Source organism: Abrus precatorius, unplaced genomic scaffold, assembly GCF_003935025.1.
Source record: "Abrus precatorius isolate BTA unplaced genomic scaffold, Abrus_2018 Scaffold4, whole genome shotgun sequence".
NCBI lineage: Eukaryota > Viridiplantae > Streptophyta > Magnoliopsida > Fabales > Fabaceae > Abrus > Abrus precatorius.
In genome coordinates, this window is record NW_020874384.1 from 17637948 (window position 1) to 17653466 (window position 15519).

General features: G+C 30.3%; 2 protein-coding genes across 5 annotated transcripts; both read left to right on the plus strand.

Moving 5' to 3' along the window:
- The first annotated feature begins 2588 nt into the window (after positions 1 to 2588).
- LOC113864519 (ubiquitin carboxyl-terminal hydrolase 18-like) lies at positions 2589 to 8616 on the plus strand. Of its 4 annotated transcripts, none has more exons than XM_027498334.1 (12): positions 2589 to 2739; positions 2991 to 3301; positions 3604 to 3814; positions 4008 to 4096; positions 4184 to 4269; positions 4353 to 4515; positions 4653 to 4776; positions 5389 to 5546; positions 6123 to 6207; positions 6489 to 6701; positions 6814 to 6875; positions 7613 to 8609. In XM_027498334.1, the coding sequence occupies exons 2-12, from the start codon at positions 3054 to 3056 to the stop codon at positions 8382 to 8384; spliced, it is 2211 nt and encodes a 736-aa protein (XP_027354135.1). In that variant the 5' UTR covers positions 2589 to 2739; positions 2991 to 3053; the 3' UTR covers positions 8385 to 8609. The 4 variants fall into 4 exon arrangements, with proteins under 4 accessions (XP_027354135.1, XP_027354134.1, XP_027354133.1 ...); XM_027498332.1 differs by having other exon boundaries at positions 2631 to 2739; positions 2996 to 3301; XM_027498331.1 differs by having other exon boundaries at positions 2666 to 2739; positions 2859 to 3301.
- Positions 8617 to 11752: 3136 nt separating this feature from the next.
- Positions 11753 to 13051, plus strand: LOC113865733 (F-box only protein 13-like). Its single transcript, XM_027500460.1, has one exon. It carries the CDS (start codon positions 11767 to 11769, stop codon positions 13012 to 13014), a length of 1248 nt encoding a protein of 415 aa, XP_027356261.1. The 5' UTR covers positions 11753 to 11766; the 3' UTR covers positions 13015 to 13051.
- Positions 13052 to 15519: the final 2468 nt, after the last annotated feature.

The window sequence follows — 15519 nt, forward strand, 5'->3', positions numbered from 1 at the left end:
GGAAAAAAGTTCAAAACAAACAAGTCCTGGATTACCACCTAAATCTCATACAAGAAAAATGATTGATGCAAAATCTTAAGTCAAGTTTGTTGTGCATTAATAAAGTATAAATTGACCGATGTTACTCTATATATATATATATATATATATATATATATATATATAGGTATTTAGACTTAAGGTTATTAAATTAAATAATATAAGTTAATGTGTAATTTATATCAGTATAAATATTTGTTTACCCATACACCGAAGTAAGAAATATGTTCAGTGAACAATTATTTTTAAATGTTGGAATCATAATAATAAGTATGTCCTATATAATTATAACAAATATTTAAAGATTAATTAAAGTTTAATGATAAGTTTAAAAGTTAAGTGGTTGTTTAAAAGTAATAATAATTATCATATTGTAATCTTGATATGTATCGCATTTTTTTATTATTTATAATAAAATTAATATAATTACACATATACAATAAAAGTGTTAAATAAAAGGTTTTTTTTAATATTGATAATAAGATAGACAAAACTTAACTGTTAGAAGCAACAATAAAATATTAAAATTAAAACATTAAGTCATTTGGAATATTAAAAAAATTATATAATAATATTTTTAAAAAATTTTAATCATATTATTCGATCAAATTTTACTAAATTAAACTACTGTATATTCATATTAAAAAAACTACTATGTGTGTCACGTTTTGAAAACTGAAAATATTTACTTGTTTATTCATTATGTTTTTAAAACAAGACTCACTCAACCCGAAATGTTTAGTGCGGATATTTATGACTGGTCATGTCGCATTGCTCCAACCCATCTTTAAGTTATTTTTCATGAAATTAAACTTAATATATTTTAAGAACAAATTTATATTATACTTTAAATCGTCTCAATTCAATCAATTATTATATATTTTTAAAAAATTGTATTTTTAACAACTATATATTAACAATAATTTTTAAAAAATTTATACATAATATTTTACTTAATATAATGTTATATTTATATAAGTATTTTTTATTTTAAATGATATAATCTTGATATATTAAATTTATGAATCAGAATTCTCTTTCATTTTAACGTGAATAATTTTTTTTTTACTGCACCATCTAATTCACGTTAAAATGAAAGAGAATTCTAACAAGTAAAAGTGGAAAATACACTGAATAAATCATCTATTACCATCAATTAAATAAACTACATCATAAGTATATTAATTAATAACATTTTTATTGACATAACAACTCACAATTGAATAACAGGTCATCTCAACACTAGAGAGTTAAATTAATGTAAATTAAGATAAACATGTCTACTAAATATCCGTAATATTAAAATGAAGATTGGATCGAAAAAACAAGTCCAACATTAAACAGTCCCAAGATATCAACTCCATAAATAAAATCCTTACCAGTCACCAACCCTGCAAGATTATATATAAAGTAGTTGGAGAGTGAGGTTTGCTTTAGTACATTATTAATTATTTCCTCTTCAGTCAACCGAGAAATGCATTAGCTCATTGAAATTTCCCCAAAACCATACCTGCTATTTCAATTTTAGATAATCTCTGTGTCATCCTCACCACCCACCTCATTATTATGAGATTGTAAATTTCAGCTCAAAATTCTACCATTTTGAAATAATTGTCTTTTTTTTTTCATTTAGAAACTGACAATTTAGATTCAGTTTGGCACGCGAAGAAAATATAATCACCAACTTGTCTTGTGAATTGTACTTTCTATTTTATTTATAAAAATTAAGATCAAAGTCTACATCTTTTAATATTGAAAGAGTTTAATAATATAAATATTTAGAAGATTGAATTTGTATTAAGTAACTTTTAAAAACAGAAAAATATTAAAAATTATTTGTATATAATAATTTAAAAAAACTCTCATATGGACTTTTATCAGGGATAGAAATGAAATTGTTTATATAAAGATTATTCAAATGTAAATAAATAGTGATATTCCAGTAAATATTTATTATTAAAACTTTCCACGGTTATTTGATCACTATATTAGTTTCTTATATATTATATTTTAATTTATTGTTACTTTTCATTTTAAATTTAGTTATAGTGTAATGTTGTTATAAATATTTGTAGACTATATTTTATGAAAAAGTATAAGATTAATTTAAAAAAGATGAAAGTGAGGAAATAATACGAGAAGAGCATTCGGGAAGCGTGAATAACGATAAATTCACAATCACAAGCAAACGCAAGAGACTCACGTGGACACATTCCGTAAAGCATTCTTTGGAGTTGGAATATCTTCCTTTCCTCTTTCTTTTCATTAGCTCACGACAACTCTACACCTCTCTCGAACAAGCTATTGATAAAATAAAAACACAAAATCTAAATTCATATCTATTATATCCTGACATTTTAACATTATCAATGTTAAAAATATATATATTTTATCTCTTAAATAGATATGTTACCTCGTGTTTTTAACGATATTTTTTTAAATTATAATTTATCTCAATAATTAACGTAATAAATAAATATTAATATTAATTTGTAAGATGAAGTTTAAATCAGGCTATAAATAACAGTTAAGACAGTGCGGGTAAGTTTTATACAATTGAGAATAGAATTATAAAACGAGAAAGTACAGTGATTGCATTGAACAAAATGTGTTTCGAAAAGGGAAAGAAATATTGAAAGGGCAGGGAAAACAGAAAACCGCAGAGAACGTTACAACGACATAAAAGGCCAAGAAATCAAGGTTACACACCTCTCTCTCTCTTTCTCTCTCTCTAAAGAATCAAATGCTCAAACATTTTTTGTATCGAAACTCTGCTTCCTAATCAAAGTTGTTCTGTTTCTGAAAACTAACAAGAAAAGGGGAAAAAAGCGAAATTAAGAGGTGTCTCTGTCACAGTGATACTGATAGAGAAAGCAACACAGCGAGAATGATGATAAAGGATTCAAAAACGGAAAGAAAAAACCCTAATCCGGTGTTTGTGGTGTTGGCAGAGCAGTGATGTGAAGGAAGGAATGGATGAAAAGCCCTAAGGATCGGGGAAACGATAATCTTAGATGCTTGTCTCTGGAGTATCATGGGATCTGAAATGGCTCTTGCAATTCGTATTCTCAGCTTTTGTGATGGCGATTGGGTTGCACACGTTGGTAAAGAACACCGCATCCAAGTACTTTGAGGTTGACGCCAATTTTGAAGGGGAACAACACCACGCCATGCCTGGCCTTATCATGGATGATTCTCTTTGCGCCGTTTGTCGCAACCATGGCAATAAAAAGTGTTCGCGTTGCAAATCCGTTCGATACTGGTTTTTTTCTTTTCTTTCTTTCTTTTTGGCATTAAAGAAAAACAGTTATTTGATAAACGTTACTGATATTTGCTTGATTCGTGTTACGCATCCCAGTAATAATGAGTTATAACGCTTGATTGGCTTTCCTTGTCGGTTTTTTTTTAGATAATCTCGAGCTGTAAATTCAACGTTGACCGAGCAAGTTGACCGACTAATATTTTAGTTAATCTTGAGTTCTTGTATTTATTATGTTCATATATATTTTTTGTAGATATATTTGAAAAAAAACTGACTTTGGCTTGGCTTTGTTGGTTTTTCAGTTCACAAGCATGCCAACAGGCACACTGGAAATCTGAGCATAAGATGAAATGCAAGGAGCTGCAGAGCACAAGTGCAATGAATTTGGCTCAAACTGGGCCAATTAATCGTGGGTTCAGAGCTTCTGCACCTGTGAATAGAAGTACATCTTCTATTGCCCTGATCCCTGAATGTGGTAGTGGAACGTCTAGGCCTATAAAGCAGCCTAAAAATGTGAGTATTATTATTATTATTATATTGATAATTGGAAAATGTGTTTTGACTGAATCCTATGGCTAGTGGGATAAGGCTTTGTTATTGTTGATAAATATACTGATAAGATTACATGATACATTCTTTACCTGGTTGAGTCTTTATAATTTATTTTATGTTTCAGTGTGCTAACATTATAGTTTTTGTTTTCCAGGATCTTTTTCCTTACAATGAATTTGTTAATTTTTTTAACTGGGACAAGCCAGGATTTCCTCCTTGTGGACTCTTAAATTGTGGAAACAGGTTTGCCTTTTATTACTTGCTACTATTGATAGACTGCACTGAGAGAACTGTGGTGGAGTTTTAAATGTACATTGCAAATCTGTGCAGCTGCTTTGCAAACGTGGTTCTTCAATGTCTCTCATTCACAAGGCCTCTTATTGCCTACTTGTTAGAGAAGGGGCACCGTAGAGAATGTAATGTCATAAGTTACACTTTTTAATTCTTGCTGGATCTTGATTATTCCTCATACTTATGTTGGTTAGATGTGGCTTTCCAGGCTGTCATAATGATTGGTGCTTTCTGTGTGAATTTGAAATCCATGTTGAAAAGGCGAGGATAGGTTCTCAGGCATTTTCTCCGATGAATATCCTCTCTCGTTTACCTAATATTGGTGGTACACTGGGTTATGGAAGACAAGAGGATGCTCACGAGTTCATGAGGTTTCTTTGTTCCTGAAGCAATTTATTTGACTTTCCATAGTGAATTGGGCATTGACTATTTAGAAGGGTGCCTATCTTAGCTTTAATTTGGTATTGACACTAAAGTTCCCCCCCCACACCATTTTAATGCTTTGTAGGTTTGCCATTGATGCTATGCAATCTGTTTGTCTTGATGAATTTGGTGGGGAAAAAGCTGTCCTTCCTAAGCATCAAGAAACAACTCTTATCCAACACATTTTTGGTGGCCACCTTCAATCTGAGGTGAGACATCTAATCAGATTTAAATCAAAGTTTTCTGGTTTGAATATAGATACCTTTTTTACTGTGTCATTTTGAGCATAATAATGAAACTATAAAGACATAATGATATTGTTAGCAACTTAGCATGAAATGACTGGATGATGCTTGCTGCATTTGCTTTTCAAATTTCATGAACTGAAGAATTTAGTCTATCCCTAAGAATAATGATTTAGAACTCTGTTTCTTTAGTCAAGTTGGAAAACGACAGTCTGTGTAGGTTAAATTTTGTTGTGCTCTTCTGATGAAGACAAACCTTTTTTTTAGCCTCTGTATAATGTGCTCAACTTAACTTGTAACGTGGAATTGGTCAATCATAGTGAGTGGAAAAAGCTGAACTGTGACTGAAGAATAGTTTTCTGCTTTCTGGATAGATTCTGGTCATTGTTAGATTCAAGTTGTCATGTGATTTTCTTCTTGTGCATTCCAAGTTATGATTTCCACAAGGATTAGTCTTTTGCGTGTTGGACTTTTTGAATCTTTGAAGCCTTATTTGTTGAGTGATTATCAATTTCTACCTTTTGTGTTATTTGCTTCTGACATGGTTACATTCTTCTTGCTTCTGAAAAAAAATAGGTGATTTGCACTGAATGTGAAAAAAATTCAAATCAATATGAAAATATGATGGACTTGACTGTGGAAATCCATGGAGACGCTGCTTCCTTGGAGGAATGTCTAGACCAATTTACTGCCAAGGAATGGCTTCATGGGGAAAATATGTATAAATGTGATGGGTAAGGTTGCTTGGAAAAATATGTATAAATATTGTAAATTAATTATTGAAATGCATACAGAAATTAACATCTATATTAGAATATTAATATGTAGTCAGCCATATTGGTGTTCATTAGGTTAGAAAATGATTTATTGATTACTAGGCATGAGATTAGTTTTTAATCTGCTGAGAACATACTTTAATTGATTATCAATCAATCAATATATACCAGAACAATTGTGTGGCATAACCACAACTTCTCTCACTAATTTATTCTTTTAATAGTCATTTTTTTAATTGAAAAAAATCCTTAAAATTAAGTTAACAGCTGAATGTGTCTTGATTATACCAGATTCTCAGTAAAAATTTATTTCCTATTTAAATGTATCATATTATGAATTTATTTATTTATTTTCATTTTGGTGTGTTTTCTGATGACCAGACACTAAATTTTGACAATGATTTATAAGTAGGGAACTTGTAAGGTGAAAAATTGGCTATATCATGAAATATATAATTCAGGTGTTTGGATTCGATAATGTGCTTTTGCTGTCAGACTGGTCCTGTCTTAACCAAGTTTTGTTGCTGTTAGCAGGTGCAAGGGTTATGTTAAGGCATGGAAACGTCTCACTGTGAAACGAGCTCCAAATATTCTTACAATTGCCTTGAAAAGATTTCAGGTCTTAATAATTTAATCTAGTTGGTCTTGCTGAGTTGTTGAGCGATGCTTTAAGTAATATAAATATCAGTTATGATGATTTGTTGTAATTTCTCCTCTCAAAATGTGCTATGTGATGTAAATTGTAAGGATGTTAGTTTACTATGACTACGCAGCAAAGCATGCTTTGCTAGTACATTATTTCTTTTTCCTACTGGTACATAAAGGCTTGAAGACTTGGATGTTTCTTGAATTTGTCTAATTTTCTCATCATTTGTTTTCTGCTGTGTTGTAAACATGCAGAGTGGGAGGTTTGGAAAACTTAACAAGAGAGTAACCTTCCCTGAGACTTTGGATCTTAACCCTTACATGAGTGAAATTGGAGATGGATCAGATATTTATAAGCTATATGCTGTTGTAGTACATATTGATATGCTGAATGCTTCATTTTTTGGTCATTACATCTGCTACATCAAGGATTTCTGTGGAAACTGGTACAGAATTGATGATTGGAAGGTAAGTTTCATTGTGTTGCCATGCAGCTTTGAACATTTTTTTTTGGTTTACTGAACTTTATGATGTGCTTGAAATTTAAATTTCCTTATCTGGGCTGCATTATATTTCTCAGGTTACGAGAGTGGAATTGGAAGAGGTGCTTTCTCAGGGTGCATATATGCTGTTGTATAGCAGGTATTCTTGTGATCATGTGTTGAGGAGCCTACAGTTCTCTTTTTCAGACAATATTATTTCAATGATACATGTGCTCATCTATCTTTCATGTGGTGCTGCCTAAATGATAGGATACCCTTGGAACTTTAGCTAACCCGATTTTGTCATTTTAATTTTCTTTTCAACGTAATTTCTGTTTTGGGTGCTTAAGTTTATTCTTTATGTTCAATGAAATTATGTTGATCTTGGATATTTTTGAGTGAAAAGCCAAATTCTAGTCGTTTGGCCAAATAGCTGGTTCTGTCACACTGGCCAACCTTCTTGTATGTATGACCAAGAGAAGAGTAAATTCTGTTTTGTTAGTATTAGACTTGGGCCTTGTTTGTATATCCTATGCTTATGAAAATAGTTTATGATTCTAATGAGCTCTTTTCAGCTTATTCCTAGAAGTTTTATGATCAAATATATGGTATAAGCTCACAGTTAATTAAGCAAGTGCTTAATTAAACTGTTTTTCAAATGCATCCTTAATTTTTCAGTGCACTTTGTCATAGCCATGTTTGTTTTACTTTTTACATGAGAAAGGCCCCCATGCTTTGGTGATGTATCCAGTTTTAATTAGTTTACCTACATGATTTGAGATTGTGTTTAATTTTGCAATCTCATGTGGGGCAGGTGCATCTTTTATGGACAATAGTTTGTGTCAAATTCTTTTATGGAAGTAGTGGACATATATGACTTTATTTGCTCCTGTGTAGGGTTAGTGCTCGACCATCAGGCCTTCAAATTTTTGAATCTTCAGAGACAGCAGAAGCACAAACAGTCAAGGTGGACGTGCAACCTGGCCTAGATGAACAAGCTGAATGCCTCTCGGATATGCAGACCGTAACTTCTAGTAGAGGCTGTGAGGTTTTTCAATCTCACAACAGTCCAGAGTTGAAGGTTTCTGTTTGTGAAAACATGACTTTGACCGGAATGAACTCTGGAGTTAAAAGAGGGCATACTAAGGACGTGGATGTTATTGATGTTGCAAATGAGACTTCCTGCAGTGCTGTTGAATCATCTTCAATGCATAGTTCTGAAGCTGTGAAAGATTTGGTGGATATAAATATGGAGAGATCAAATCTATGCTCACCTGTTTTAGAACAGATTTCAGGCTTCATGGAAGTTCAAAATGATATGGCTAAGTCTGATCCTTCTCCATGTTTGCCAAATGGTTTTTCTTGCTTTGATAAGGATTCTGCTGCTCCAGGGGATTATCAAAACAAGCGGGAAGAGTCAGAACATGTAGATGTGATTAAATGCACTGGCAATGCAAATTATAGCAATGGATATGCCAGTGCAAACAACCATGATGTCCTAGTGGAAGATGGTGATGCAGTATCTTCTGGCATTGGTTCTTTTTCCACAGAAACATCCTCGGCTGAAATGCATCAATTGAAGCGGAGATTGTCATCCTACAGTTCTGAAGCTGACGGAGGAAATGATGTTAAGAAAATGGAAATATCAGGCAACAAGTTAGTAATTTAGGCGAGCTATTTTTGTTGTTTGTTCATATCAATTTGATCATCCCATCATCGGAAAGAGGTGGTGAGTTGGGAAATTTTTATCTGAGGTTTCATTATTTGCTGGAACCTTGGATCTTATTGTAACATTTCTAGGTGGATTCTCTAATTTGATTATAGTGAGAAAATAACTCCTTACTCCTTATTTCTCTCAACTCATGATACCTAAAGAAAGCAAAATTTTTGTGATGTGCCCTTTAAATTTTCTTTGCAATTTGTGCCCCCAGTCTAATTTTAGTTACACTTTTTAATTTTACAAAATTTACTTTTTTTTTTTGGATAGATGAAATATGTCATATTTGAGTGTTGGGTTTAACGTAAACAAACCATACAATGGTAATAAGCTATTATGCATGAGTTTCTTAAACACATGCTTTCTTTCTTTTAAATTTTTGACGTCGCTAGTATATTTTTCGTATATTAACTGGATATTTTTACGTAGAATGTAGAAATATTAGAAGAAAAAGATAACTTATAAGATAAATGCACATTATTAATTCAAATAAATAATAAGAAATTTACAGGTAACTGAGATTTAAGGAAACAAAGTAAATTTTAAAATATTTGAAAGTGTAAATAATTATTTATGACAAAAATTAATATGCAAGAAAATTTTAAAAGTGATACTAATGCTAAAGAAAAATGGGAATGTAAGTATTAGTTTTAAAATTTTATAAAATAAGAATGTGTTAAATAATGATGATGTCACATGTTACAAAAAATATAAAATTAAAAAATTTCACTTTTCAGATTTTATTAAAAGATAAAATGAAATTCCAAACAATCTTACTGTTGATTTTAGAAAAATAATTCAAATTGTGCATTTTATATTTTTAAAGTATCAAAAGTTCATTATAGAAATTTTACATTATCAAAAGTCCAAACAATCTTACTATTGAGAATTGCATAGAAAGAGAGTTTCTAAAATATTTGTTCATATTGAAATAAGTTTAAGGTAAATTATATCAATTTTTAAGGGAGAGAGAAGTTTAATTTTTAAAATTAAAGAAAAGCCGTTAACATTATTAGAGGAATTTACCTTATTTTTTATAATGAACGTTTGAAGTCTATGAGATATAAAAGCCAATTAAAGGCCATAAAAAAGAGTTAACTAATAAATATTTGAGAATTATTGGGATTACCTGCACTTCCGGCAGAAAATAACGAATAGCTGATTAATAAATATCTTTTTTGTTACATCAGAAGATAATTTGCAAAATCTAAAACGGAGATAAGACACTCTACTTTTATTTCAGTTTACTTCGAAAAAGACAATTTATTTCAATTCTGCGGGATATTGAAAAAGACTAATGACTGAAATATGTTTCTGATTTTGAGAAGCCTTCTTTTTATCAATTTATTACCATATATATCTATTTGATGGTATTTTTTTTTTATTTCACAGTTAAAAAAAATGACCCCAAAGATTTTAGAAGAGACAATTCTTTTTATCTATGTAATGTTCTCTTCTACATTCATTTAAACTTAAATTTTAAAAAATGTTTTAGGGGTAAAAATGAAAGGAGGCAAAAGCTTTGACAAATGAGGTTGCATCATGTGCGGAATCGAGACCAGTGCATGCTCAAAGCATCTGCTTCTGCTCAAAGCACACAAGGTGAAGCAAAAGGAAATAATATTTTAATTAATGGCTTTAATCTTTCCATATTTTCACACCACTAATTCATTTTAATTTAATATAATATAATCCAAACTTGTGACATTATATATATATATATATATATATATATATTAACTTCAACTTTTAGAATTTAAATTATCAATAATACTTTATTTAAGTTGAAATTTTAAAGATTGAAATTAATATTTTTATAACAAAATTGATATAAAAAAATGGTTGGGCCGTGAAGGTGGGGCTTGGAAGAATGAGCATTGACTTGTGGGGGAGTAGCATAGCTGCATAGTAGGCTCTGTGGGATGAGAGGGAAAAGAAGACAAAGATTGGGATAACGAGGAAGCAGAAACAGAGGTTTGGTTTGGTTGCTTTTTCCATTGCTTTGGGAGCCAAAAACCCACCACCTTTGACAATTGAAACTGCCTCCTCCTTTCTCTTTCTTTTATGCATTACCCGATTAAAGCAATGCCATTCCCACCATTTTTATTGTCATGTCATCTGTGCACTCTACTCACTGCTTCCATTTCCAATTCCAACTCCCCAATCCTAAGCCTAAGCCTTATAAGATTCCTTTCAGAGTAGAGTCAACCACTCCCTTCTCAGACACACTCTTATCTACACATCCAAACTTCTTTTAATTATAATAAAGAGATTATAAAAACGTGAGATACAATTACTAATGTGATAAACATATTTTACATAACGTTATTTCAGAAATTTTAGTAGGCTAAAATTTCGTTTTTTTATTTGAATTTTTAAAAAATTTCCGCATGACGTTTATTGTAGTAATTTCATTAATTTCTTGGGACAAAATGTTCATATATAATATTTAACTTAATTTATATAATATGAATGATAAAAATATGAAAGATTTAATGCTATTAATAAGTAATGTCCTGAATAAATTACACAAGTTAACTTGAATATTACGCGAATAAATAATAGAATAAGTAAACAAATTGTTAAAATAAAAATAAGTTAAAAACTAATTTTTAGAACCTTAATTAAAAAAATTAAAACATTCCACGGTTTTTAAAGATCTAAAATTTTATTTAAAACTAAAAATTTAATGTAAAAATAGATAATTTCTCTCTCTCTCTCTCTCTGTGTGCTGTATATATATATATATATACACACAGATACATAGGTTTGTCACATTTGACATGTGTATGAGCCGTGTCTTCCCTATCTGACGACGGTGTCAAAGTGCAAACCATCCGAATCGAACTCCAACGAACGAAGCTTCCTACCTTACTTTCCCTTTTTCGTATTTGCTGCTACTTCTCTTCATCTCTTCCATTCAACTCTTTCTCTCTCTGTTCTCTTCCTGATAATCTCTTATCCACTTTCACTACTAACAGGTACCATTTATTTCTTTCTTCATTCTTTTATTTATGGTATGAGGGTCTTTTAACAGGTTCCCAACTTTGCAATTTTTTGTTGAGAAGCTGAAGAATAGTGATGTTGTTGAGAAATTAGTTATCAGGGAAGGAGAAAGAGTGTGGTTCTTTCTAGAGTAGGAACAAAGGGTTGTGATATAATTAATATTCTTATTTTTTTTACCTCAGTTCCTTTTAGATATTCTATATTTGGTTCAATTTGGAACTCTCCATTCACTTTTATTGGCCATATATAGGCTTTTACAGTGGAAAAGTTTTTTGCTTGATAACATATTCCTTTGTTGTGCTGCAGTTTTTTTTGTTATTCTTTGTCAATGGAATGTAACGATCGGCATAGTCAAAGTGTAAGCTTGAAGAGAAAGTCACCAGAAAATAGAGATCATATACTCTTCAACAGTTTTTCTATGGATGACCTTAATCAAGATCTCTTTGAAAGGGTGCTTTCATGGTTACCAACTTCCACATTCTTTCGCCTAACTTCTGTGTGCAAAAGATGGAAATCAGTTGCTGCTTCTGCTAGTTTCAAGCTTGCTTGCTCTCACATTCCTTCAAGGGATCCTTGGTTTTTTATGGTTGCTCCCAACCTCAACCAATCTGTTATTTTTGACTCTGCTGAAGGTACTTGGAAAAGGCTAAATCACCCACCTTTTCTGCAAGAAGAATGTAACCATAGTTGCATGCCAGTTGCAGCTTCTGGGGGCTTGATTTGCTACCAAAAATTATCAGGAAACTTCATTGTAAGCAATCCTGTGACAGGATCTTGTCGACAACTCCCTCCACTGCATTTTACCTCAGAACATCAACCTCTCAATGCCATTGTGATGAGCACAACTTCCAAAGACCAATTCTCCTTCAAAGTTGTCCTAGTTGTTGGTGAACTTCCAAATCTCTTGTTTAAGGTCTACAATTCAAGTTCTGGCTGTTGGGAAGGTGAGATTGCACTGAGGAGAAAGGTTGAAGACCGTAATTCAGTGGAATATGATTCAACTGATGACAATGTTGTGTACTTCCTCAGCAAGGCTGGAATTGTGGTGGCAAGTAACATGCAGAGAAGCCCATCTAAGCAATATTCATCAGTTATCACTGACAAAGATGGTCAAGAGATTGTGTATTTTGTTAGCTCCTCAGGGAAAGTTGTTGCTTGCAATTTGACATGCAAGTGCTTCTTCGAGTATCCCAGGTTGTTGCCTGTTTTTAGTGAGTATTCCATTGATGTTGTGGAGTGTAATGGGGAGATGCTTGTTGTTTTGTTATCAGAATTCTTGGAAACTGCAAGTCTTAGGGTATGGAAATATGATGAGGCTAATAGATGTTGGCATCAGATTGCAGCAATGCCTGTAGCAAATTCTCATGAGTGGTATGGAAAGAAAGCAGATATTAACTGTGTTGGAGCTGGTAACCATATCTTTATATGTTTGAACTCCTCTGAGCTATGTACTTATATTATGTGTGATTTGGAGACCAACAAATGGGTTGAATTGCCAAACTGTTGCATAAATGGCCAAGTCATGGACTTCATGTCTGCCTTTTCATTTGAGCCTAGGATAGAGGCTTCTGTGTGATAGTAATCTTGACTTTGATTAACATATTTTTTCTGTTCCCTTGATACAATGTTCCTTTCATTTGTAGTTGTACTTGAAATGTTAGAGGAATAGGTAGCTAGTGGAAGAGATGGAAACTACTAACCAAGTGAATGATTGCTAACTAATATATATTATTATTTTGTTCATTGATTGTAAGGCTTACACTGTTTTCAGCGAGTATTGTTATCAAAGAATGACCTTATTGATGATTTTTTTTTTTCTTGAGGAGTATATTTCTTGTTTTTACCTCTGATGTGAGACATATTTTAGTGGGTGAAATTGACGGATACATGTTTCATGAAGGAAAACAACTAGTTCTAGTAGTAAGCTTGTTTCCCTTTCATATGTTAGTAGACATCCTTTGATTATTTGAAACTTTTAAGGTTATTCTAGATGACAATGGAACATTATAGTAGTTGCAATCAGCATGAATCAAATTAACTACGTTGACTAAAATCTGTAGACTAAAATAAAATTGCTAATGCATCGTTCGAAGGGTTACTACACGGAAACAAGTTGGGGCCTCAGCATTAAAGTTAGCCTGCCTATCTATCTATATTTTATATCTATGTGTAAAATTAATTTTACCTATTTATTATCTTTGAAACGCGGAAAGTTATCTTTATATATATGACTCTATTTATTTATTACTTTATATATTAAATTTTAAAATATATAAAGTCATCTTTAAAAAATAGTTTATCATATAAATTTAATTCAATAAATATAAATAAAAAATTATAAAGCCTTTTGTTTAAATTTTATAATTTATATTAAAACATTCATTATATTTAATAATTTATTATTATAATTATTTATTTAAAATTTTATAATAATGAATAATTTATGATATTATGAAATAATATAAATTTTATTTTATATTTTAAAAATAAGATATTTGTATGCTATTTTATTTTATGTTAAGAAATATTAAATTATATATATTTTAAATAATTTTAAATAATAATTTATTTTGACAAATAATTTTTTTATTATATTTATATATTTTATATTTAAATTATATATTTTATATTTTAAAATAAAAAGAAAACAAATTGTGCAATGGACGGGCATTTTTCCTAGTTACTCCTAGTTACTTGGTAAAACATGGATAAATTTTTTTAAAAAAAGATATCAAATTTTAATGGCATTATGAAAGCATAAGATTTGAACTAAGGTTTTGTTGTTAAAAAAATACCTTATTGTTATTGGTTAAAAATCATTAAAAATTATAAAAATATTTAATTTATTAAATTAAGAATAAAATTCACATAATTTTATAATTTTAAATAAATTTTAGTTAATAATAAAAAAGTATGGTGAAACATGTTGCAAACATTTCTTGTATTGTAAAAGCACTCAAAAAATTGATTCTCTTGCCCCTCATTCACTTTGGAGGAAGAAAGGGAAGGGTTTTCAGAGACATTTACTAGCTTGGGAGTTTTTAAATTATCTCCAAAACTCTATTCTATTATATTTTTGTAGTTCTATCGTTTAGAGAGGGGATTTTAAGCATCTAAATAAGGGTAGATAACAAATTTAGCCCATTGGGCCTAAGGCCCACAATTTCAACTACCATCACTATTGGAAGCATTGTGAGCAGCACATAAATAGCAGTGTGAAATTGGAAACTATCTGTCCATGGAAGAAGATGCATAATCTAGTTAATGCTAAAAATAAAGCATTTCTCTATTATTATAGTTGTTCCCATCGAACTATTATATAAGTTAGAATTTCTCTATAATAAGTGATAGTGTGAGAAAGAGAAATGTGTATAAATTATTTTCCTTAATGGAACCAACATTGAAAAATTAGTTTTTCATTGTACTACATAAGTGTTCTTAAATTTAGTTATATAAAATTTAAAAATATCAGTTTCAAATATGTAAAAAATTATTATAGTTAAGTAATTAAAAAAATATAATAGAATAAAAAACATTATCATATAGTTATGAATAATTTTTTAAGGAATAACTGAAATAAACATTGTTTTAAAATTTATGAAAATGATTTGAAAGTAAATTATTTAATTCAATCACTAATTTGATCTGATGTATTGAAATTTAAATTTATAAATTGCATGTTTCAAGATATAAAAAACTTTAATGTTAACAGTAAAATAAATTAGGGTGTGCACAATTTAAAAAATAGTATTTAAAAATGTGATTGATATAAGAAAATTTACACGATACTCGAGAAAGAAAATAAATTGAAAGAAATTTTTATTCTTGTAAACGAAGAATATATAAAAACTCAAATTTAATAAGTCATTAATAAATTGTAAATTTATATAATTTTTTTAGATAAATTAAATTTTACATATAAATATTAAAATAATTTCGGAAGGGTCCACCCTTGCCCCCTTCATCGGCCTATGCATGCTAATGCTAGCTCATCGATTCACGCATGACATTTTATTTGTTCAGTATATAATGCAGAGAGATGTGTTATGCTTACAATAATTTTTTATTTTTTTAAAAAATT

Coding starts and splice junctions, on each gene's coding strand:
- LOC113864519 (XM_027498334.1), top strand. CDS start 3,054: ATGCTTGTCTCTGGAGTATCATGGGATCTGAAATGGCTCTTGCAATTC. Junction 4,516..4,652: donor GATGCTCACGAGTTCATGAG/GTTTCTTTGTTC, acceptor AATGCTTTGTAG/GTTTGCCATTGATGCTATGC. Junction 6,702..6,813: donor ACAGAATTGATGATTGGAAG/GTAAGTTTCATT, acceptor TATATTTCTCAG/GTTACGAGAGTGGAATTGGA.
- LOC113865733 (XM_027500460.1), top strand. CDS start 11,767: ATGGAATGTAACGATCGGCATAGTCAAAGTGTAAGCTTGAAGAGAAAG.